The 24,528-nt window shown below is 53.0% G+C and overlaps 2 protein-coding genes across 12 annotated transcripts in view; one reads left to right on the forward strand and one right to left on the reverse strand.

The window, feature by feature from the left end:
- The window catches only part of CMTR1 (cap methyltransferase 1), a 49,433-nt gene extending 44,420 nt beyond the window's left edge, over nt 1-5,013 (forward strand). For 3 of the 4 annotated variants that reach the window (XM_055264309.2, XM_063632299.1, XM_063632300.1), the window contains exons 21-24: nt 1,097-1,144; nt 1,927-2,039; nt 2,644-2,752; nt 3,512-5,013. In XM_055264309.2, coding sequence (XP_055120284.1) covers nt 1,097-1,144; nt 1,927-2,039; nt 2,644-2,752; nt 3,512-3,644 — 403 coding nt within the window. In that variant the 3' untranslated portion in view covers nt 3,645-5,013. Of the gene's footprint in view, nt 1-1,096; nt 1,145-1,926; nt 2,040-2,643; nt 2,753-3,511 lie in introns of those variants that run through there. The other variant, XR_008654309.2, reaches the window with a different exon arrangement.
- Nucleotides 346-24,099, reverse strand: CCDC167 (coiled-coil domain containing 167). Of its 8 annotated transcripts, none has more exons than XM_063632328.1 (9): nt 23,988-24,099; nt 8,567-8,661; nt 8,277-8,329; nt 6,587-6,778; nt 4,765-5,115; nt 3,956-4,124; nt 2,116-2,413; nt 1,910-2,016; nt 346-1,115 (listed from the first exon to the last, which is right to left on the reverse strand). In XM_063632328.1, exons 1-4 carry the CDS (start codon nt 24,027-24,029, stop codon nt 6,675-6,677), a joined length of 294 nt encoding a protein of 97 aa, XP_063488398.1. In that variant the 5' UTR covers nt 24,030-24,099; the 3' UTR covers nt 346-1,115; nt 1,910-2,016; nt 2,116-2,413; nt 3,956-4,124; nt 4,765-5,115; nt 6,587-6,674. The 8 variants fall into 8 exon arrangements, with proteins under 8 accessions (XP_063488398.1, XP_063488397.1, XP_063488396.1 ...); XM_063632327.1 differs by adding an exon at nt 1,279-1,488 and having other exon boundaries at nt 2,116-4,124; XM_063632326.1 differs by having other exon boundaries at nt 2,116-4,124.
- Nucleotides 24,100-24,528: the final 429 nt, after the last annotated feature.

The raw sequence follows: 24,528 nt of genomic DNA on the forward strand, positions 1-24,528 counted from the left end.
TAGGACATCACCTGGCCTTTTAATTTTTTTTTCAGGTAAGAAATGGGTGCTGAGGGAATAGGAATTTTGAACATGAAAAAGAGAAGGATGGTTTGAGGGAATGGGACCCCCAGTGCTGAGGGAGAAGGAGGCCAGGGTTGTTATAATGTTAGATAGTGAGAAAGTTCCAGGACCCTGAGAGGGAAAGGAGGAAGAGAACAGAGTCAAGAGTAGACAGATGGAAGACACACTTTTCCAAGGTAGGCTGAGGTCTGAGGTTATTGCCAAAGGGCACTGCTTAGCCCTGTTCTTGGGGGCTTCATCCGGCTGGAGATGGAGGTATCTATTTACACTTTATCCACATTGTTTTTGTTCTTTTTAACATTAATTTACTTAGTTAAAATTAAATCCAGTATTGAGAATGCACTTTATAGATGGCACGTGAAAGTTTCAAAGGAATTTCTGTCTGCACTTTAAAATGTCCTGTCTGCTAGGTCCTGAAAGACAGCTCCCAGGGGGGACCTTGCCTTCATTGCTTGTGGTTTAGTTGCTGGATTTCTGGGAACCTTCCCCACTAGCAGTTCCAAAGACATGTTCAGGGCCCCCAAGAGCTGAGCGTGGGCATCAAACAAGAGCCCCGCATCCTTGTTAGGGTTTCCCCACACGCTGTGGGTAATAGGACTGTTAGGACTGTTTAGCAGCAACTTGTTATGGAAGGCCTAAAATCCATGTGGACAGACCTGGGCAAGAGCCTACTCCTTGGTTTTCTGCCCTCTGGTGATGGTGAAGATGACTTGGGGGTGGGAATGCTGACAGAGACATCTTTGCCAGACTTTTCTTCCTCTTTCTCCCTCCTGTCTTCCAGTATCCAGTTTCACTCCCCAGTTGCCCTGACGCAGGCCTGAGGAGCTGCTTGGCAGCTCTGAAACCCAGGGCTTGTCTGTGTAGAACAGCCACGTGGCAGGCTTGGCGTCCTCGCTGCCGGTGGGCTGGGTGGTTTCAGGGAGGGCCTGGGGCAGAAACGAAGGTCAGGTGCAGTCTCCTGCCTCCCAGCTGCCTCCTGGATGAGAATGTCCCCCAGGAAGCCTTTGTCTTGTCTCTGTCCCTCTACCCGCAGGGTGAAGGAGGTGTACAGACTGGAAGAGATGGAGAAGATTTTTGTCAGGTGAGTGACTTGACCGGTGAAGCTGAGATTCAAGAGGAGGTGGGGGTGCGGCCGTGTCCTGGAGTCATCCTCTGTTTCATAGAGATGGGTCGGGGTGGGGTGGTGAACTGGCTCCAGCGGTCCCCTCACCTCACCTGCCTCGCTGCAGCACTGCTGCAGTCAAGAGTCCCCCGGCTGAGAGCTGCTTCAGCATCCTATCAGGAGGGAGCCGGGCGGGCTGTGTCAGGCAGAAATACGGGCTCATTGATGCTGTCATAGTTACGATGGGCCCTGCGAGGGGCAGAGCAGCAAGCTGCTTGAAATACCATAAATCCCAGCTCCCGGTGCTGAGAGAGAAATTGAGCCTGGAGGGGTAGAAGGCGCATAAATGCGTCCTCATATTCTTAGTGGTGTGCGGGTGCTCGCGGGTGCTCACAGATCTCAGTCTCCTTCGGGGTGTGCTTATGTGGAGGTTACATTAACTCTTTAGTGGCCACAGTGTTGCCATGGGCATCCGTGGTGTCAGATCTCACCCTTACTGGTGTCACCCTGAAATCCCTCAAGCAGCAGTGACACAGCAGGGTCATTTGTTACTCCCCTGCCTCCACTGCCTGAGTGGGAATTCAGGGCCTGAATTCTAAACTCAGCATGGCCACCCACTCACTCGGCTGTGTGCCTCAGTTTCATCTTAAGTCAAACCAGGATCAGATACTGCAGTTGGGGTGATTTTATTAGTCAGAGACTAATTTTATCAGCCAGGGCCTTTTCTCTCTCCCATGCACATACCTTCTCGGGGAAATCAGGTTGGAGATGAAGATCATCAAGGGCTCCAGTGGCACCCCAAAGCTCAGCTACACAGGGCGTGATGACCGGCACTTCGTACCCATGGGCCTCTACATCGTCAGGACAGTGAATGGTGGGTGAGGAGGGACTGTTCCCGCCATCCCCTCCCCTCTCCCATCTCCCCGCCAGGTGATGGGTTCAGACCCTACCTGAGCCAGAGTGAAGGGCTCCCAGCTAAGGTGGGTAGCAGCCAGGCTGGCATTTTTCTGAGGCATATGTTAGGGGACAGTGTTCCCTGAGCCTCTTCTGTTCTTCCGTGGGCCCTGGGAGTTGGTTAGGGAATAGGGAGAGGAGCTCAACTTGTACACACACACGTGTTGTTCTCATGGCAGGAAAAGGGCCTTCTCAGTAGACAGCAGCAGATCCAGAAAGTCAAGCTTGGTTTCTGTCCATTTGCATCCCCCTTTCTTCAGAGCGCTCTGGCTAACAAGTCCTAGAGATGTTACCCTGATGGAGAGTTGGCAGGACTGGGGTGGGGTCATTGAGAAGCCATCGCTTAGTCATTCTCCTGGAGCCCCTTTGGGCTGGTGATGAAGGCTACTGCCTCACGGGCTATTCCCTGCTTGCTTTTGGTGGGAGGCAGGAATAGGACCACCAGGAGTGGAGGAAGGCACACACCTGTCCTCCACAAGTGCTTTGTGTCCCTTCTGGGCTTCATCTCCTCTTCCTCCCATCAGAGCCCTGGACTATGGGATTCAGCAAAAACTTCAAGAAGAAGTTCTTCTACAACAAGAAAACCAAGGACTCTACTTTTGACCTCCCTGCAGACTCCATTGCTCCATTTCAGTAAGTAGCTCTCCTCCAAGCCTGCTCTCCTTAGCAGCCTCCAATACTCCTGCAGGATGCCAGCCAGCTGTCCTGGGGCACACCCTGGGTCCTGAGATTGTTGCCCATGCAGGGGTTCCCCTGAGCACAGGCCTGAGAATACCTTTGTGGGGATGGCAGCCTCCTGCAGGTATGGCTGGACCTGGGTAGAGCTGGTGAGGGAAGCATGATGCCTGGACCTGCTAATGGTTACGGGCCTGGCTGTGAAGGCCCATCTGGGCAGCATATCCACCCCCATGGAGCAGCCACATTTCGGTGACATTCCAACACTGGCCTGATGGTGGGAAACTGCTGAGGGCCCACAGCCCTGCCCCTTGGCACTCAAGGTCCCAGCTGTCCCTCTTTAGGACCCGGTGTCCATTAGACTGTTGGTCATAGGCTTCCCCAGCAGCCCTAATGTGCCTGTAATTAGCCACTGACATTTTCTGTCACCACACTACTAATACTGTATATTAGAGAAGCACAGACAGATAAGCCAGGAATATCAGTCATTGTAGGAATCCAGTTGGTGCAATTAGCAGCAACAGCTGTTTGTTGGGAAAAGTTGGTTCTGGGAGGCAGGGTAGTTAGTTAGGGCCTACTGGGTACCTATTGCCTGCCAGGGGGAAGAACCTCAACTAAAGTCATTGACAGACCCCTCCGCCCCACACCCTTAAGAACATGTGACCCTGTGCCATCTGGGTGCAGTCCTGACCTCTTTCCTGTCCCTCTCCTCCCCAGCATCTGCTACTATGGCCGGCTCTTCTGGGAGTGGGGGGATGGCATTCGTGTGCATGACTCCCAGAAGCCCCAGGACCAGGACAAGCTGTCCAAGGAGGATGTCCTCTCCTTCATCCAGATGCACAGGGCCTAAGAGCCTCAGGATGCGCCACCCCTGCAGAATGCCCTGTCATTCCTGAGATGGGGCCACCTGGGGCCCACAGTGCTGGCTTCTTCCCCCTCTTGAAAAGGGACTGGGGAGCACTGTACCTGGCATGAGGAGTGGGTGGCCTCCTCTCCATCCCCTGAAGAGCTCAGGCAGGGCCCTGCAGAGAACACTCCCACGTTCCTTCTGGGACACCTGCCTGGGAACTTTCCCCTGCCAGGACTCAGCCTGAAGGAAGCTGCTCCTGAGGCAGGTATGAGGTCAGTGCCTAGGGCACGTGGGGCTGATGGAGGACATACCAGAGTGGCAGAGCTGTGGGCTCTGCTGTTCTCTCCTGCATCCTGTAGACTCACTTTTCTGAGTTCCATGCACTGCCCTGAGGGTAGCCATGCCCTTGCTTTGCCCAACTTTTTATTGGGCCATCCCTGAGTGGGTGGAGACCTGCTGCCGTGAGCTGGCCAGGAGAACCTGTTATAAAAAATCAAGGTTTTGTTTCTTTGAACTTACTCTGTTTTGATGCCAAGTTGGAGACCATTTTCTTGTCTCCTTCCCCCACTCATCCTGGCCTTCCCTAGAGTTCTTCCTAGCTCAGAGCTCTGACAGTCTAGCAGGGTGGGAAGGAGGGAGTGTGGGTGTCTCGTCCCTGATACCACACTGAGATCCTGGGAGCCCTCTTTTCGTACTGAGTATGGAGTTGTAGAGCCATCCTAGGTCCCATCCCCTTTTGGTCCAAACATTGGGCAGCACTAGATGATGGCAGGAAGCAGCCTTGAAGACCCATCTTTCTCTCCCCCACAGCAGCAGTGGCCCCAGCAGTAACAAAGGGTACCTCCAGGGGTTTGGGTAGCACTGCCCTCTGGCAGTCATGCACCGCTGTCTGCCATAGCCGCTCTAGGGTCTTGGCAGAATTCTGAGCTGAAAGTGCAGCTCCCTTACTACCCTTTCCCTTCCTTTTTCTTCCTTAATAGGAGGTACAATCTGCTTTTGTTTGTCGTTATGTGGTCACTCCCATTTCCTTTATCTTGGCCGACAGTGCAGAGAGGAGGGGGCGCTGGGCAGTAGCTTGGGGTGGGGGTGGGCACCTGTGGTTGTTTTTAATGGGAAATACCTCTCAGAGATGTTCATGCAGGCTCCCTAGGGCCCCATCCCAGTGCCAGGCTGGTTTCCATGGAGATAGGGCACTGAGGCTCCCGTGAGGTTGGAATCGACTTCACCATGGGGGTCCTTCAGCCAGCATCCAGCTCCCCACCCCCAGGCTGGCAGCAGCACTGCTGAGATGCTGTATTTCCACCCAATTCTGGGTATTATCAGTGTGTCTTGCAGAATCTTGGATCATTAAAGATAAACATATTTTTAATGCCTGTGTGGCTCTGTGTTGGGGCCGCTGCTGTTTGTCCTCAGTGCTTTGTGATCTGAGACTGGCCTGGATGAAACAGCTTGAGGTGAAGGGGAGGCAGCTCTACTCAAAGCAAGGAGAGAAAAGAGAGTTTGTTTAATCGGAGCCTGTCCAAGCTCTTGGGCCCCTGCAGGGCTCCCAGGGCTGCTGCTTGCTGCTCAAGAGGGGGCCCAAAGAAGAGTTGGGGGAAATTGTGCAGCTCCTGTTACAAGCAGGGACTGCAGAGTGAATGAACCCACAGCCCTGGGAGGGCAGAGAGGCACCTTCCCCCCTTACATAAATCACACAGCTCACTCCATGGTGGCACTGTGACAATCCAGGATCAGTCTGTGTGACTAAAATAACAGAGGCGTCAGACCAATTAGTGTCACTAGACTTGGGGGAAAGAGGGAGGGAGAGATGGTTTCACTGACCCTAGCCCGCCTCCCCTCCAAGGACGGCTGGTTCTGCCTGCATGGGGCTGTGCCTGGGGGCGGGGGATGCCCATGCTGCAGGCACCTCCCTCTCTGTTCCTGGCTGGTTTCTCCCCCAGTTAGTCATCGCCCTGGTGCTGGTTGCCCCTCCAGAGTCCACCTTCACTTTGCTGGACTTCCTCACTTTGGCCCCACGAGTCCTTCGTGTATGGCCTTAGCTCCCTGGGCAACTCCATCCCTTGTTTTTCCTACTTAATTGGTTCCATCTTGGCCATCCACGCCCTTCTTCCATCCTGCCTTGCTCGTAGTGTCCCACCTGCTCCCCTCCTTATTCCTAAGCTGGGAGTTAGAGTTGGGGGTGGAAGGGTAAGGGGGAATGTCTGAGTTTGCTGCTCCTGCCACAGCTCCCCCTCTGATCAGCTCCACCCCTACTTCTCACTACAAACTCTACCTAATTTACTGGCCACTGTCACCGTAAGTCTGGTCATTACCATGACTCTTCCTGCCCACTCGCCGCCTCCCCAGCCTTGCCTGCCTGTCAAAGATGGATTAACTCTGCACTCCCCCGGGATCGCCACATGACCACTTCAAGTCCCCAAGCCACCCTTCGCTGCACAGACTGCATTTTTTCTGCCATAATTACAAGCAATGGCACTGACTGGAGGGCATGACAGTGTGTGGTGGGGGGATAGACAGGTGGCACAATGTCTGCTGCTCAACCCCAGCAGTGCCCAAGCCCTGGAAGTAACTCCCACTATTTGGCTTGGGAAGTGTTTCCCAGTGTCTCCTTCCTTCCCACTCGAGCTGGGGCCTTCTCTATTCTGAATTGTAATCCTGAGCTTTCCCTTGAACATCTCTTCTTCCTTGATTCCTGAGTGCCGCCCCTGCTGCTGCTGCCCTTCCTTCCCCCACCCCCCACCCCCCCGCTAGTCAGACCATGACATTTACTCAGCAGACGGGAACAGCTTTGTGTTCTTTATCGCCTCTCCCTTGGGCTAAGGGAGGGGCCAGCACCATGTCCTTCTGGAGACCCGGAACCCCCCAGCAGGCCAGGGAGGCAAGGCCTGGGCCTCCAGGAAGCCATGCTTGAACACTAGGTTGGGAGGGGAACACCCCAGCACCTTGGTCCTGTTGAGGCTTGAAGTGCCTGCTTGGTCCTGACCAAGGGGCCAAGTGGAAGCCTGTGTTGGTTGTGGGGAAGTGCCAGGCTCACATGGTCCAGTAGGCATAGACGAGGGTCAGGAGGATAAAGATGGCCACAGAGAGCAGCATGTTCTTCCGGTTCTCTTGTCGAAGAAACTTCAGTTCCTTCTCTGGGAGGAAAGAGGATGATAGGGATGAGACAGGCAGTTTAGGCCCGTCTGTTGTTCTGCTCTGCCTCTCCAACGAGTGGGTACACACTGCTGAGGGCAGAGACGCACCCTTCCAGCCACTTCCTTACCCATAAAAAATGACCCTGCCCTTCTTAATCTGCCCAAATCCTGATACCCTTTTGGCTACAGAACCAGCCTGATAAAGTCCCAATGCCCAGTGCTGCTCAACTATTGCTCTTTAAATGTGGTTGAGGTTGAGGGTGAGGTGGGTGAGGAGTCACCAAAAATGCCACACCTGAGAGCCAAGCTAGGAGGTGGTGACATTGCCAGGTGAGTCTGCTGGCCTGTCATGGGGTTGGCTGTGTGGTGCTCATCCTTCCAGGCAGCTCATCCGCCAACCAGAAACTGAGGGCACCTGGGGCCTCCTTGGCAGTGGAGGAGGTGCCAGGTGGGGCCGTGTGTTTCCTGAGTCTCTGCCCTCTGCTGGGTGCCTGGTTGAGCAGAATCTAGGGATGCTAAGATGCAGTTTGTGTCCATGAGGCAGCTGGTCTTGACTCTAGAGGAAATCAGTCCTGCTGCTCTATGGCCACACTTGTATCTGAGTATCCCCTCCAGGTGACACGCAGGTAGGGGGTACTTTGTGAGGGCTAAATTGAGTGGTGGTGTGGTTTTGTGTGAAAACTGCTAAACTTGAAGGGAAACTAATGTCCCATCCCTGTCTGTGCTGGGCAGTGGAAGGAGACACCTGCAGAGCTGCTCTGGGCAGGCCAGGGCCCAGGGTGCACCGGCCTAGACATGCTGAACTCCAGGCAGGGCTGGTAGGTGTGCACTGTGCCTACGACATTCATCAGACCAGTGCTTCTGGGGGACTCCCTGCCATTAGAGCCTTCCTGGGGCTGATTCTTGGCCAGGCCTGGTCCCCCAGGGGAGAACAGAACTGACAAGTCTGAGGAGCACCTGTAGACCGTGATCCTCCCCAGCCTTTAGCAGGGAGCCCACCAGCCTGCCAGCCGCCCTCCGGCGCCCCGCCGGGCCTGGCCTCTACCTGCCTCTGCCCCCAGCGCCCAGAAGGTGGCGGCATCGCTCCACCCACAGGAGCCCTTGCCGTACCCAAGTGGGAGGTTCAGCTTCCTTTACCCCTCACTTCCAATGCATGGTTTTCCTGGGAGGGTGTGGTGGGCTGGGCTGGGGCGTGGGGAGAGCAGACTTCCGACGTCTAGGTGAATGAGTGTCTTCTAGACCTGGCCACAGCCACATCCCTTCATCCCAAAGAGCAGACAGACCCACAGGCCGTCTCATCCTCCCTTAGAACAAAGTAACAAACCCGCTCTCCCGCAGGCTGCTGGGCCTAGCAGGGGTGTCTGCAGCCTCTGGGGGCTGGTTCCTTCCCAAAGAACCCCCTTGCTCCCTGCTGCCTTGTCAGGCCCCTTGGGCTTCTGACCCTTCCTGGCTCTGGGGACTGGAGGCTGGGGCTGGTAACTGAAAGGAACTTTCTTACCGTAGTTGGAGGCTTTGTTCATCAGGCTGTTTTTCTCCTTCTCCAGGGACCTCCTGTGAGGGAGAAGGAGTTTCATGGACCAAACCCTTTTCCTTTTCCCCACCTGAGGGGCAGCTGGCATGCCAGCTGGCCGGGCTCGGGTCTTGTTCGGTGGGGGTGGGGGGGTGCATTGAAGCTAAGATGTCAGGGACCCAAACCTTCTGCCTCAGGCCTACTTTGGGGGACCCAGGATAGATACAGGGGGTGGGGGCCCGATGGGGAAGGGTGGGGTGGCTGGGCAGGAGCATTACCTGGCCTCTGGGCTCAGCTCCCGGCTGTGGAGCCTGGAGTTCACGGCCTCCAGGTCTCTCCGACACTGGGACAGCTTCTCCTCTAGCCCATCGATCTGAAACAAAGGCCACAGAGAGGTGGGCTGCCGAGGCTTCTAGCTCTCAAAACACTGGGACTGAGAAGCGGGACCTCCGGGAGTCTTCTTGGACAGGTGTCCCCCCGCCCATTCGTTTTGGCAGGGCAGGGCACCCAGGCCTATCTTCCCTGGAGTGTCTTTGTTTTGCTGTCCTCTGCCTCCACGTGGTTCAGCTCTGAACTGCATAGGACAGTGTCCTGAGCCACATAGGAAATGTTAGGTAACATGGGGTACCTTAAAATGGCGCCATACCTTAAGATGGGGCCGGTTCTGGGTTCTTCTCCCCTCCTTGACCGGGCACTGTCTGAACCCGCCAAAGGAGGGCCAATCAGAAAGAAGCATCTCCCGCCTTCCCTTGGGCCCGCCCCTAGCCCAATCCACGTAGACCCAAGGGATATAAAACCCAGCACACCAGCAGCCCTCTCTCTCTTCTCTTCTCTCTCTCTTCTCTTCCCTTCTCTTCCTTCTCCGCTCGATACCTCCAATAAAGATCTCTTGACCGTGACCGCTGTAGTCTGATCCTTGCCCGGCCTCTTTCAGGAAACAGTAGTGGGTGTTGCCCAGGGTCTCACAGCTGTCCCAGCCCTCTGGGCCAAGCACAGGTTGGGGGTGGAGAGGAGCAGCCCCTTGGTCTGTTGTCTCCCCAGCACGATTCCCCAGTTGGGCGCACAACAGGAGCAACCAGAACCCTGAACATGGCACGCACGTGCCCCACGGGCATATCCTAGAGTGGCGGAGACACTGTGAAGAAACTGGCTTCCAAACACTCCACACATGTGGGGCCGCGTGATTAGACATCTAGGGGCAACACAAAGGTGTTTTTCTCATTGACATACTTCATCTTAATAACTTAGTAGGCCGGGCGCGGTGGCTCACGCTTGTAATCCCAGCACTTTGGAGGCCGAGGTGGGTGGATCACGAGGTCAGGAGATCGAGACCACGGTGAAACCCCGTCTCTACTAAAAATACAAAAAATTAGCCGGGCGTGGTGGCGGGCGCCTGTAGTCCCAGCTACTCGGAGAGGCTAAGGCAGGAGAATGGTGTGAACCCGGGAGGCAGAGCTTGCAGTGAGCCGAGATCGCGCCACTGCACTCCAGCCTGGGCAACAGAGCAAGACTCTGTCTCAGAAAAAAAAAAAATAACTTAGTAGTCCAAGTTGTAAAAATATACATTTTTCTGTGAGAATCAAAAATTACTGAGAAAAATGCTCAAAAACACCTTTCTTCCTTTCTGACTTGGTTCTTAAGCAAAAACTTTACCTACCATCAAGGTAGCAAAATAGTTAAGGTATCTGTTTTTTCCATTTGTTTGACTGGAGTTTCAGAGAAGTGTTCTCGGGGAAATACTTGAGTTGTGGAGAAATGTTTATAACATACTGGACTGGGTTGTCTAAACCTGGGTCCTGGCACCATGCATTTGGCATTGAAAGTCCATCTCCCTGTGTCTGACTCAGTCTCCAGGTGTTTAGCTGGCCACCTCTCTGGCTGGGGCGAGCCTGGGTGTCAGTGGGTGGAAGGGTTCAGGGGGGCTCTGTGACCCTCCCAGCAGCTGACTGAATACTGCCTCGGAACCCCATAATGCTCCATTTCCCATCTCTGACTTCACTCATTCTCACCACTTCCCCAGGAGACATGGTAAATAAGACCTCTATTTCATGAATGGAAGAATGGGGGTCCCCCAAATGGAATGACTTTCTGAGAAGTCAGGGTGGGGCACCCCTCTCCTTATCAGTCTCAGCCAGTTCTCTGCCCCATTTGCTTCTGGAGTTGGCCCCTGCAGGGTTAGTAATCAATGACTGCAGGTAAGATTCCTGCCTCCCAGAATGGCTGGTTAGAGGGTAGCAGGCGTTCTGGGGCTGGGTGTCAGGAGAGTCGCAGTCCAAGTCTCTGGACCTTCTGCCTCTCTCCCTGGCCAACGCCCATCTCAGCCACTTCCATGTCAGCCACTTTTCCTTCTTCCCGAGGGAGGCCTGGCAATGACCCACCATCCACCCCCTGCCCTGCAGCCCCACCATTGCCACCTTCAGCCCCATAAGCAGGGCCCTGTGGGAGAGAGCGACCACAGAGCCTTGAGTTAATTGCCTGGTTAATTGTGTCATTTCTCTGCTAATGGGCACCCAAAAAGAGGGCTGTCCTGGGAAACAGACCCAGCCAGGAGATGGGGCTGTCCCTGGGGAGGCCAAAGGCCTACCTAGAACCTGTGCAGCAGGGAAATGAACACTGGGAAGCCAGACTCAGGGAAGAGCGGCAGCCCCATGCCAGTGCCTCAGGCCACCATGTGGCCTCCCCTTTACAGCAGCACCCCCAGCACACAGCCCAGCCCCTCAGTACCCTGAGACTCAGTTTCCTATGGTGTAGAAACCACAATCAGGGAACCAGATTCCACTCAAGAGCACAAATAAAGCTTAATTCTTGATGCCCTACCTCCTCCACCAGGCTTCCCTGCTGCCCTTGGCTGTGGCAGGGGGTGGGGGTTGGGGGGCAGGGGACGGGGTGCATTCCACCCTCCTTCTCCTGGCAAATTAACCAGTCCTTCCTTCATGAGGCTGAGTATATTCTTTGTTGCCCTTCTGTTTGTGTCCAAACGTTATCTTCCCAAACTCTAGGGGTCTCTAGATGGTGCCAACTGGCAGCCCATAGGTCAGGTCTAGCCCACAGATTGGCCCATTCCACTTATATATGTGACCTGCCTGCTCCCAGCAGAGGCCCGAGTCTAAAGCTCCTGTCCTAGAAGGAACAGTGACCATCTGTCTCCTCTTTGTGCCCACCACAAGGCCTAGCCTGCTACAGTCTTTGTATTTTTAGCCACAATGAGTGGAGTTGAGCTTGGGTGGGACTGAGGGGCTAGGACAGACGGTTTAGGTCTCATGTAGCAACTGGAGTCTGAAACCCTCCCTCCCTCATGTCCACAGAAGCTAGAAAAAGCTAGGAGGAGGAGAAGCAACTAGACATGCACATAAATTACACGCTTTGCAGATTGCCCAGTGCAAGTCTTAGTCCTAGGTGAGATTTCTCCTTACAGTCCTTCAGCCAGGCCTTGGTTTGCATGTCATTCTGGGGAGGGAGCAGGTTGGGGATTTCCATCCCTGAACACCTCTGGAAGGCTACCAAGTGCCCAAACAAGTGGTAATTGCCCCCAGAGCAAGGCCAGGAACTCATGCTAAGCAAAATCTTAAAATTGAGGTTGGCAAACCACAAGTGGCCAAGCCAATCTGCTATCATGCTCTGGGCAGAGCCTGCGGAGCTGGCAGTCGGGGGCCTTTATCTGAACAAGCCCAATTTATCTGCAGTTCCACTGAATATTCCCACTTTCATTTGCCACTTTTTAATGAGGCTTAAACGGTCGAACACAAATCAAGGTTTTAGGGACTCAAGTTCTAACCTCCCTCTATGAATATTTATGTCCTGCTGACAGCTCTCGCTGATTCCCTTCTAAATAGCAAGTTCCCCTTCTTTACAACCCAGCTGCTTGATGTGGGCTGAGTGAGGGGAGGCTAAGACTGTCAAGAGGCTCTTCAGAGGCCACAAACCCATCCTCAGAAGGTGACCCTGTGGGGTCCCCAGCACTGGGCCTGGTTCGGGAAGCTGACAATCAAACACCCTGCAGCATTTGCTGAAGCAGGAGCCAGCTGTCAACATGAGTGGAGAGACTCCAGGGGACCTGGCTGTAGAGGCAGGGAGGGAAAGTAGGTCCAGATGCCTCTTTTAGTTGTGGCTGGGGTCAGGAGTGGTGGCTACAGAGCAGAGCTGACACAGCAGGATGGGCCTGAAAGGTGGGAGAGGACCCAGAAAGTGGGTCTTAAAGACGTCCCGACTTGGATTTTCAGCCAGCTCTCAACTACATGCACACGGATTATGCACTTTGCAGATGACCCGAGGCAAATGTGCAGTCTTTGGTTAGCGCTCTCTCTGCCAACACCAGGCTAAAGGCAACAGAGGACAAGACAGCCAGGACCAGGAGAGAAGACGTGGGGATTAGGACCAGATAAGGAGACAAATGTCAAGAAGATTCTAGAAGTGTAAGGGCCAGAACTGGGCAAGCAGTTGGGAGCTCAAGTGCCCAGAAGCCTGGAATGGTGGTTCCAGGTAAGCGAGTGGTAAGGAGCATGGGCTATAATCAGTGCCCCTGGCTGTCACTCACTTGTGGTATGACCGGGCAACTCCCTTAGTTCTGTGCTCAGTTGACTCACGTGTAAAACAAAGATAACCACATTTCATCATTTCAAAGGGTTTTGTGAGGATGACATGGAGCCATACAGGTAAGATGCCCAGAACATGCTTTACATGGTCAGAGTTCAGTAAGTGTTTGCTATCTTTATTATCAGAGTGTGGTTTGCACTGGATCTTTGGAGAATAAAAGAAAACCTGGTTAGTCCATGGCAAGAGTAAGAGAAGGTGATAGAAGCAGGGGTGTGGCTGGGCGCGGTGGCTCATGCCTGTGATTCCAGCACTTTGGGAGACCAAGGTGGGCGGATCACGAGGTCAGGAGATCCTGGCCAACATGGTGAAACTCTGTCTCTACTAAAAATACAAAAATTAGCCAGGCGTGGTGGTGCATGCCTGTAGTCCCAGCTACTCAGGAGGCTGAGGCAGGAGAATTGCTTGAACCCAGGGGGTGGAGGCTGCAGTGAGCCGAGATCGCACCACTGCACTCCAGCCTGGGTGACAGAGCGAGACTCTATCTCACAAAAAAAAAAAAAAAAAAAAAAAAAAAAAAAAAAAAAAAAAGCAGGGGTGTGAGGTGGAGAGGAATCTCCATGAGTTGCTGACTGGCAGTGCAGGGAGAAGGGACTCTCTAGCTTGGATGTGGCCATTCCCAGTCCATGAAGGGGTTCAGCAGGGAGGGCCCCCAGGGTAGATGTCAGAACAACAACAGGCCACAGGCCAGCTCGCTCCGCTTACTCCAGACATGGCATGGTGGGAACCTTGCGATCCTGCCCTCGGACAAAGCTGGGGTGGGCCTCTGGAGCCAGGGCCAGGTTGCAGACGTGGCGCCTGGTAGAATCCTAGCATGAGAGGCCTGGAGCCATGTCCAAGGTGGAACAGCCTCGGGGCGGTCTGGGCATCAGTGGGCATCTGAGGAAACGTGGAACAGCAGGTGAGGCCCAGCAGCCAGAGCCAGGGCTCACTCACACCATGGTTCTAGGCAGCCTGAAGAGGCCCCATGGAAGGGATCTGACCGAGCCCAGTAGGAAGGGAAAGTTACACTCTGAAGGTCACAGGGGCTCCCAGGACTCCTGCCCGACAGGCTGCATAGTAGGGCCAGCTGGCAGGAAGAGGCATGGCTGGCTCAGGTGCCAGGACTTGCCTGGAGCTATCAGGCAGCAGCACTTCTGGCTGTGACTGTGACCAGCAAAGTAGAGACAGCTAAGGCAGAGACCCAGACGACACTCGGTCAGGCACAGTGTGGGCACAGAGAGCAGGTGCCCCCTGCTGTACAACAACAGTAAGCACCACCCATGCATTATATTTACACTCAGAAAACCAAGGTCAATTTTTACATGGGGAAAAAGAGCACTGTGTCCCAGTCACTGAGATGAGTCAGCAAGGGGCACAGGGCTGCGATCTGCAGGGGCTCTGGGGACCCCAGGAAGTAAGAGAGGCAGCGGTATGAACCCACTGTAAGCCAGCACACTGTGCTTCCTGGCATCTGGCCCAGCCTGAGCCCTTGCGAGGCGCTGTGTGAAGCCCTGTGTGTGCGGTCCAGGGGCCCAAGGAACAGGTTGGCGAGTGTGAAGGGTGTCCTGGGGGAAAGTCTGTTCTTTTCCCAGAGACCAGCAGTGGCTAAAAACTGCCTGGGGGGATGGCTGGGGAGTCTGCCTAGGCAGGGGAGACACAGAGCACAAAGGAAGAGGGGAGGAGGAAGGAAAAAGAGGCATATGAGGCAGGGAATGGAGAAGGAGCATCCCTCAGGTAGACAGGAGGGAAGGGCCCCAGGGGAAGCCTTGGGGACTGGGACCCAGCAAGTCCGTTCTTTTAACAGAAAAGTCCTGTAGTGATGCTGCCTAAGTTAGTATGAGAACTGCTGCTTCTCAGTATCAGAGCTGGGGGCAGGGAATTGAGGCCTGCTGGGTGGAGGAGTGAGCTCAGCGAGGAGACCCATGAGACCAAAGGCCCTCCACAGAGCGGGTGTTCTGTGCAGAAGAATGAGAAGATCTAAAATCAGCCCGGCAGTCAAGGCTGCAGAGGCTGTGTTGTAGGCCTGAGGGGTGCTGGGGACAAGGCCCTAGCCAAGTAGGGCCGTCAATCCTGCTGGCAGGCGCCAAGAGCAGAAAGGGCTTCTTCATGCGCAGCAGCAGAGGCAGGGACTCTTCCTGCAGCCTCCCTGAGAGCCCGTCGGACAGATGCAGCTCCAAGCACCCGGGCCTGGAGTTCAGCAGCCCCCAGGCAGATAAGCAAACTCCCCTCTGCAGCCTGACTTGGGCAATATCACCTTATTCTGGGAGCTTTAAGGAAGTCTCCCTGGGGTCCTATATGCCATAAAACCACTGTGTTAAGAGAAACTGTAAAATTCGTCTGAAATCCCCGCGAGGCATCTTTTCGGGAGTGTAGGCCCTCTCAGAATCAGAGCCCCACGGAGGCCTCACTGGGAGCAGGGAATTTCGTGCCAGCTCATGCACAGATAACTGCCCCAGCATCCTGGCCAGGTCAGCTGATGGGGTGCCAGCTCCAGGGCTAGCTGCTGTTGGGGGCCTCATATGCAGCTTTTCTTCTGCCAATAAGCACGAGACAGTTTGAGCCACAGGCTACCGTTCACTCCATTCTCCTACTGAATGGTGCTCCCACAGAGCATCTAGACAGCCAGAGAGGTGGCTCTCTGCCCACTCCCTAATGAGCCACTGGCTAGGGCCAGACCTTTTTCTGGGAAAGGGCAGAAGGCACCCCCGGGGCCTGGCGCTGGGCCACACAGGTCACTCTGCTTTCTGATTTAGGAAGTTGTTTGCTGTCTCTCCGGCTTTACTCTTGGGAGCTTCTGGCCAGCGAGTGACAGGTTTGCTACAAGTCAGGCAGTGGTCATGGGGCATACCCTGCACCTGGCTGGCCAGGCCCTTACTGGGCACCGAGACCTTCCAATAAAGAGCGTGGTGCCAGGGTAGCTGAGCCGAGCCAAGTCACGGAGTCTCCAGTGTCTGCATGACAGCATGAGTGTAAGCAGCCTCCGGAAAGCAAAAGTCCCGGCAAAATGGAACCACAACAGTGACAGCAGCAGCAACACTTCTGTAGTCTGTGCTGTGTGCCAGGCACTGACCTACATGCTTTACACCGATTAACTCGCATAATGCTCGTAAGAACCCTGTGAGGTGGGCGGTATTATCAGCTTCCACATTTGACAGATGAGGGAACTCAGACATAGGTAACTGTCCAGGGTCACACAGGCATTAAGTCCGGGAGCTGGGCAGCCAGGTCTGTGCCCTTAACCACCATGCCACATGGAGAAGGCAATGCTCATCAGCTCTGAGGGACTCCTAGCTCCTGGGCACAACCTCCACACCTTACCCCCGGAGCTGGGCACGTTGTGGGCAGCTTCCTGTGTCTGTAACCGCCCTGCAAGGAAGGGCCCATCTGCATCTCACAGAGGTGCAAGCTCCCGTTTTCAGCACCTTGCCCAGGGTCATGTAACTGGGAAGGGGCAGAACTGAGGCCTGAATCTGGGCTTTTCTGCTTCAGGGCTTATGCTCTTCCCACCACTTCAAGCTCTTTCTCCAAAATCCCTCATGAAAACATTCATGACAAAGAAGAGTTCTGCAGAACAGTCGTTCCACATCCCAGCTGACGCCCATCTAAGCTTGCTGATCTGGCTTCAACAGACTCTGTACTCGGAATACTCTTGTACAAGGCTCTGCTCAGTTTCTGTCTACATAACAGATACTCTCTGTGAGGGAAAGCCCTGATTGAAATTTGTTTGCTGAGACAGAGGAGACAGGAGCCCGGCGTCTGCCCTTAAACTGGGCCAACTCAATGAGCGTCACAAACATCCCAGGCATCTTGCCCCAAATCACCTCGACTGTCAAAGCATCCTCCAAAATTCACACAAAACAGATCCAGTTTGGAGAAGGAAAAAGGTGGGCTACTTGGGCCTGATAAACCCTTCTTTCCCCAGCAGTACCGAAGGCTTCCCTTTCACTTGCTAATTCACAGCCTGGAGAGTGGTGTCAGCTGTTTCATCTCCAGCCCCAGCAGCCTGGGAACTGGATTTTTGAAAATCCACTCATTTTCACACGTCAGGAGACCCCAGGACATTTATTATAATGGGTAAAGCAGCCAAGTGCCTGCCCAGATGGTCTCTGGCAAGAGTGCAGGGGCTTTCCATCTGGGGCCTTCAGGCTCCACAGCAAGTCACACGGGGTTCTTGGGCCTCAATTTTCCAGGTGACCAGCCTCAAACCCCAAAGGGCTCATTATCCCCACATCGTTTAAGGGATGTTTTTCTGTGGAGGCGGCTCACAGAGCTCTGTGGGGGGCAGAAAAACCTCCGCCCATGGCTCCCCCCATCAACAGGCCCTGTGAGGATTTCTCTCGCAGGTTGTGCAGCTGAAGACGGCAGACCTTCCCAGTTTTTAATCAATGAACAATTTTCACGAAGAGTAGGGAGAGCCTAGGGGCTTGTCGCTTGCCTGGACACACCCCCATGCCAGGTCGGAAAGGCGAGGGGGCCGCTGCAGCCCACGCGAGTCCCGACGCCTTCCCGCGCGGAGACGGAGGCCGAGCCAGCCCTGCAAGTAGCGCCCGAAGACGCCAGCTGTCCCTGGGCCGGAAGGTGGTGTGGGGTTTGTTTTCTCTTCCTTCCCCCCGATATCTGTTTTTTGATAAATTAGCAAAAGCTTCTTCACCGCTGAAAGGCTCAAAGCACTTTTCAAGAACTGGCATCCACCCCGAGCCTTATGAATTCATTAATTAAGATGCTGGCAGACAGCCACTCCGCACACGCCGCCATCCAGCCGCGCTAGGTAATGAGGTTTTAGTCTCCCGACCCCCGTCAAGTGGCGCAGAGCCAGACGCAGGCTGCCGCGAGAAATCACCTGCCCAATGGCGACCTGTCGCTCTCGCCTGGCAGCAGGTGAGGCTCATTTAATGGTCAGCGGTCCCTGAACAGTCCTCTGCGTGCTGCGAGCCTTTCTCTCAGCCCCTGGCTTTGGGGTTCAGGGTTCCCAGCAAGGTGGCGTCTAGCCACCTGCTCTACTGTGACCTCCTCACCTCTGACCACCCAGCCACTCAACTGGGCCCAGACGTCAGGGTGGAAGGTTCAATGCCTCCTCCTGCCAATCGAGCCAGTTCAGCAAATATTTACTGACAGTCCACTCACCTGCTCCTAGCCCTTGTCTCAGGAAAGTGGGAGGTTCCCCTGAGCCCTGTGCACAGCCTGCTCCAGAGCAGAGACCGTCTTCAGCCACACTTGGTGCTTCTGCCCGCCCTGCCCCACGGAGGCGACTGCAGTGGCTGGCACCACACAAATGACCACAAGCGTCAAGCCTTTCGGTGCTCTTCCTGGCCCAGGCCATTCTCTCCCCTCAGCCCACCACTCCTCCCTCATGGTCAGTGATCCTGCTCTCTTGTTTTTTTTTTTTTTTTGAGACGAAGTTTCACTCTTGTCGCCCAGGCTAGAGTGCAATGGCGCGATCTCGGCTCACCGCAACCTCCACCTCCCAGGTTCAAGCGATTCTCCTGCCTCAGCCTCCCGAGTAGCTGGGATTACAGGCATGCGCCCCCATGCCCGGCTAATTTTGTATTTTTAGTAGATGGTGTTTCTCCATGTTGGTCAGGCTGGTCTCGAACTCGTGACCTCAGGTGATCCGCCCGCCTCAGCCTCCCAAAGTGTTGGGATTACAGGCGTGAGCCACCGCGCCCAGCCGATCCTGCCCTCTTTTTCTGGTAAGGATTCCAGTGAATTTTCAGTGACTCCCATTAGCATTTATTCCTTACAGCAGATACTGTCAACTGGCCAACACAACACCGACTCCCCACCCCTGCTCCTTTGCCCACCTCTACTCCAGAAGGTGGAAAACCTCAGCAGATGCTCTCCCAGCCTCACCGCAACTAGGCTTGCTCATGACCCAGTTCTGGCCAATGAGACGTTCCAGAAGTCAGCTAGGAGACTCCCGGGGAAGCTTATGCTTTGTTGATAAAAGGGACAGTGTTGTTCCTTCCTCCTCCTTCCTGAGTTAAAGTTGAATATTAGACTGGAGCTGTGGCAGCTATATTGTGACCATGAGCAAACAGTGAAGAGAATGCAGAAATACCAGCTCTGACATAGCTAATCTTTTGAACCAATGCCAGTAGCCACCTACCTAAACATTTCTTTTTTTTTTTTTTTTTTTTTTTGAGATGGGGTCTCTGTCGCCCAGACTGGAGTGCAGTGGCATGATCTTGGCTCACTGCAACCTCCACCTCCCGGGTTCAAGCAATTCTCCTGCCTCAGCCTCCCGAGTAGCTGGGATTACAGGCGTGTACCACCACTCCCAGTTGATTTTTGTATTTTTAGTAGAGATGGTGTTTCACCATGTTGATCAGGCTGGTCTCAAACTCCTGACCTCAAAGGATCCACCTGCCTCAGCCTCCCAAAATGCTGAGATTACAGGCGTGGCCACTGCGCCCGGCCCCTACAAATTTCTATAAGGAGAAAAGTCTACTTCCATTTGCTTAAATCATTGAGGTCAGTTTTCTATAACTTATAGCCAAAAGCTTTCCAAACTGTTAAACTTTCTGTACTAGGGGTCAGATCCAACCAAGTTATCCGCTTTAGGATACCAGTTAAGACACCACACATCTGTTAACTCAAGACCAACTGGTCACTGAAACATCTAAAGACACCAGTTTGAACAGTCCAGCTACAAAAGAAAAGTGCAATGACCAAGGAACAGCTCATTACTATCAGAGATCCGAAAACACAAACAGGTTTTACATCAGTCAAAATTCTCCTATCAGTTTTGACTGAAATTCAACCTTTCCTTCCTCCCACACAACATTAAAATCAGTACTGGGTAGGTGATATCTCATTTGAACTATAATTTTCTTATTAAGAATGAAATCTCAGAAGGTAAAACTCACAGTTTTTTCCAACTCTGAGATCTCATATGGTGGCAAATGAATTGGATAAAAAGAACTCAAAAGGAACCACTTTAAGGGGGAGGTTAGAGGGTGCCCTGGTTGTCCTAAGAGGTGACTGCTTACACAGCTGGCCCGAGCCAGCCCTAGGGGTGAGTGCTGCCTGCTTGGTAATTGTTTCATTACAATTGGAGACTGTTTGCAGGTGCTGAGATCACTCACTTGTGGGGGTTTTATTGCACCCGTCAGATTAACAAACATTTTTGATTAAATCACCACTTCATTGGCTCTGAGCACACGACTTTCAATAAGAGGACAATATCTACTGCTACTGAGCATCAGTGCACATTCAATACTCAGACCCGCTGGGGGCAACTGAGAAGCAAGGTGGGGAGACAGCCAGCCAGATGTCAGGCTTTTTCCAAGGCACACGGTTACAGATGTCAAATCTTCGAATATCCAAGCAAAAAGTAAACTCAGGGACCAAGATAGCAAATATAAATATCTACCGTGGTATGGAGAGGGTAAAACAATGGAATCTGCCCCAGTATAAGGCACTTGGAGAATATATGTCCCACCAAGTTCAAAAATGTAAAAATCCGGCCGAGTGTGGTGGCTCACGCCTGTAATCCCAGCACTTTGGGAGGCTAAGGCGGGTGGATCACTTGAGGTCAGGAGTTCGAGACCAGCCTGGCGAACATGGTGAAACCCCGTCTCTACCAAAAATACAAAACTTAGCTGGGTGTGGTGGTGCACGCCTGTAGTCTCAGCTTCTCGGGAGGCTAAGGCACGAGAATTGCTTGAACCTGGGAGGCGGAGGCTGCAGTGACCCGAGATCATGCCACTGCACTACAGCCTGGGCAACAGAGCAAGACCCTGTCTCAAAAAAATAAATAAAAATAAAAACTTAAAAATCTGTGTCAGCCAAACAGAAGACATCTGTGATCTGTATTTGGGCCACAGTCAAGGAGTCTGTAACCCCTGGTGAAATTCAAGTCCTTCATGTTATAGATGAGTGAACGAATGCCCAAGAACGAGTTTGACTTAGCCATGGTGGAAGGATGCAAAAGAAATACAAAGGCTGGAGCTACCGTGTATTGATTACCAATCCGGTGCCAGACACGTGCTGGGCACTTAACGCAATGTCTCATTTAATCCTCACAATCACACCGTGAGGTGAGGTGCCATCTGCAGTGAGACTACAGGCTGTCTGTGAAAACACACTGGTCTCTTCCATAGTAAGCAAACAGTAGCTGGCTATGTGGCCTCCTGACTGGTGAACGCATTTCCCTGGTCCCTTGCGGTCAGGTGGGGTCTTAGTTCTTGCCAATGGAAAGTGGACAGTTTGGGCCCAGGACAGTGGGTGTGCTTCCTCCATTCTCCTCTTTCTCTGCCAGTGGACACATTAGTGGGGTATGCCCTGGTTCCACTGATAAGGTGACAAGATCCCAAGAGATGGTGGAGCCACAGAGGAAGGGAATCTGGCAGAACCACCATAGACCTGGTACTCTTAGGAGTTGGCAACTAAGCCCTGTGGCCAAATGGTCTAATGCCTGTTCTTGCAGACAAAGCTTTAGTGGAACACTGACACACCCACTCGTTTACATATTCCTTCATTTACATACTCTTTAGCCTCAATACAGTTGGTTCTTGTTATTCCTGGTAGCTATGTCCTATAAAGTTGCCTCCAATATTGAATTAGCAAATACCAAACCAGGTTAGGTTCCTGCACGCCTATGGACACAACATTTTTGCAACCTTGTTTTATGTGTGATTCTGTTTAAAGTGACCTTATTCAATATATATATTGTTGATTCATTAACACCGGACTCACAACCAACAGCATGTATAGTGCTGTTACATCATGAGTTATATCATGCCTCAACAGTTTATCTAAGAAACCTGTTTTCTTCTACAACATATCACAGCCTTCTTGGACTTAGGAACGCCAGACAGCACTTCAGCCCTATGCTTGGGGTCGGGGGTCAGGGATTGGAGGCACTTTAAACAGCGAAATCAGGCAGTGGCTCACACCTGTAATCCCAGCACTTTGGGAGGCCGAGGTGGGCAGATCACCTAAGGTCAGGAGTTCGAGACCAGCCTGGCCAACATGGCAAGACCCCCGTCTTTACCAAAAATACAAAAATGAGCCGGATGTGGTGGTGGTCTAATCCCGGCTACTAGGGAGGCTGTGTCGGGGGAAGGTGGGAGTGAACACTTGAACGGGAGGTGGAGGTTGCAGTGAGCCAAGAGTGCACCACTATACTCCAGCCTGGGCGAGAGTGAGATTCTGTCTCAAAAGCAAAACACAGCGAAATCACCAATAAAAAACACAAGAATGAAAAAAACAAAACAAAACAAAAACAGGGCACTAAATAGAACACAATAAGGACCCTTGTTTACAGTAGGACAGATGAAACAAGGCAGGGCATCATCACCTGTTCGACTTTAGCTGAGAACGTGGACTTTGAGCGACTCAAATTTTTTCCCACTGCCTTGCATTTGCCACAAAAGCACTGTGAGTACTGATTTTGGGGTTACAAATACATTTTAGCCATTAGGGAAATTCGCAAATGTGGAATCCTTGAATAATGAGAATCAACTGTAGTTGCAACCCAGACCATCTGGCTCTTTAGAAGAGACCATGTCTCTTCTAAAATAGTTACTATCTGACCATTTGCAGACATCTGCTGCCCCTTGCTCTAGCCTGTTAGAAAAAAACTCACTTTCTTGTTTTTGAAGCCACTGAGTTTTGGAGTTTCTCTGTTACTGCAGCTTATTGTACCCTAATGCAGGTTATAAAGTCTATGTTCCTCCTGCCACACAGTGCCATCAAAGGCACCACTCATAAACCATCCTCTTTACATTTCCATCAACCTTTTTCCTACCAAGTAGGCCAATATTTCTCAAGGGGTGCTACTAAAACTACCCGCTTCACCACGGGGTGTGTGTGGCTTGTAAAAAAAAAAAAAAAAATGCAGATTCTGGCCGGGTGTGGTGGCTCACGCCTGTAATCCCAGCACTTTGGGAGGCTAAGGCGGGCGGACAGATCACTTGAGGTCAGGAGTTCAAGACCAGCCTGGCCAACATGGTGAAACCCCGTCTCTACAAAAATACAAAAATTAGCCAGGCATGGTGGCACGTGCCTGTAATCCCAGCTACTCGGGAGGCTGAGGCACGAGAATCGCTTGAACCCGGAAGACAGAGGTTACAGTGAGCCGAGATCACGCCACTGCACTTCAGCCTGGACAACAGCGCGAGACTCTGTCTTAAAAAAAAAAAAAATGCAGATTCCTTGTTAAGAATGCACATCAAAGTCCAACTGAATTACTCGGGGTGTGGGAAGAGTTCAACTCTCCATTTTTAACAAGCCCTGTGACTCTATGCATGCTAAAGTTTGAGAATCACTGAACTCACTAGTAAGCCTGAAGAAGACTATGACCCTGTACCTCTCCTGCAACCTCCGGGAGGATGCCCTAAGGGAAGGGAAACAGGGGAAGTAAGATGAATTTCCAGGAAGACCACCTGTGCTTGATTCCCAGGCTCCAGCACTTCCATCATCTCAGCCTGGGTTCCACCTGAAACCTCAATTTCCTCATCTGTACAAACCTCACAGGCTTGCAGTGAGGATTAGCTGAGGATGCAATGAAAGTAGCACATAGCTGTGCTCAATATGCATGTTTTCTTTCCCTTCTATATGCAGCAAATTATTTTTAAGCCATTCAGTGACATCACCAATTCCAGAACTCTCTTTACATATTCCCAAAGCAATTTTGAAGGTACAAGCTTCCATACTCGGGAGGAAAAACTTCCCCTTTTAGAGGATATTTAAACCATTAATAATATACACCTGAATGGGCTCCCCCATCTTTGCGTCCTAGCCCTTTGGGAGCTCCCCTCATCTACAGGACCCTATTTCTCCGGGGTCTCCCTCACCTCTGTACCCATCCCTTTTGTTCTGTGTCCCCCGCTTTGAGTTCCCTCACTTCTATGCCAGGCCGTCTTTGCGGCTCCCCTTCACTTCCATGTCTCTTCTCTCTAGAGATGCCCTGGAGTCTGGTTCGCCCATCCGGCACCTCTTCGGGCTCCCTCGCCTCCGGGAACCCCATGGGCCTTCTCACCCCTCCCGTCCCTCTCCCCAAGCCGCGTCGCCCTCTCTTCCTACGCTTGGCTCCTCCTCCCACCTATAGCCCAGCCTATCCCTTATCCCGCGGCCAGAAGAAGGCAACTAACGAGGTGGCGCAACCCCCACTTTTCCCCTCACCTCCAGAGCGACGCCCAGATTCTCCCGCTTCTTTTTAGACATGTTACTTGCCGGGATCCCCCAGTCATCACTGGACGCGACCACCAAGTCGCTATATGCGCATGCGCAAGTCTTCGTGCTTCTCCTTCATTGGCCACCGAGGCAGCGGGAGGCGGGGCTGCTGCCGTCGCCATCTTGTTGAGGGGCGTGGCCGGCTTGGTGCGGACATGTTTATGAGGGGCAACTTCTAGCTTGAGACATCAGCCTAGGTGGGTGGAAGGAGGAAAAGTCGGTACAGGGAGGCACAATGGACAGCCCGGGAATGGACCTGCCCCTTTCTTCCCTAGTTTTAAGCCGCTTTGCATCACTGAGAGCCTTTTTTAACCCCATGTTCTCTTTCAGTGCGTTTTGTGTTTCAGCGACTACCCCCTCCCTGTTTAGGCCACGCCCCCCATTCAAAGTCTGTCCATTCCTTCAAGGCCGGTGCTGGAGCCCTGAGCTTCTGGGCCAATGGAATCTGATGATGGCCCTCTATGGTTACTTCTCCTTTGTGTCTTGACTT

The sequence above is a fragment of the Symphalangus syndactylus genome, chromosome 23, assembly GCF_028878055.3.
Source record: "Symphalangus syndactylus isolate Jambi chromosome 23, NHGRI_mSymSyn1-v2.1_pri, whole genome shotgun sequence".
Classification (NCBI taxonomy): Eukaryota; Metazoa; Chordata; class Mammalia; order Primates; family Hylobatidae; genus Symphalangus; species Symphalangus syndactylus.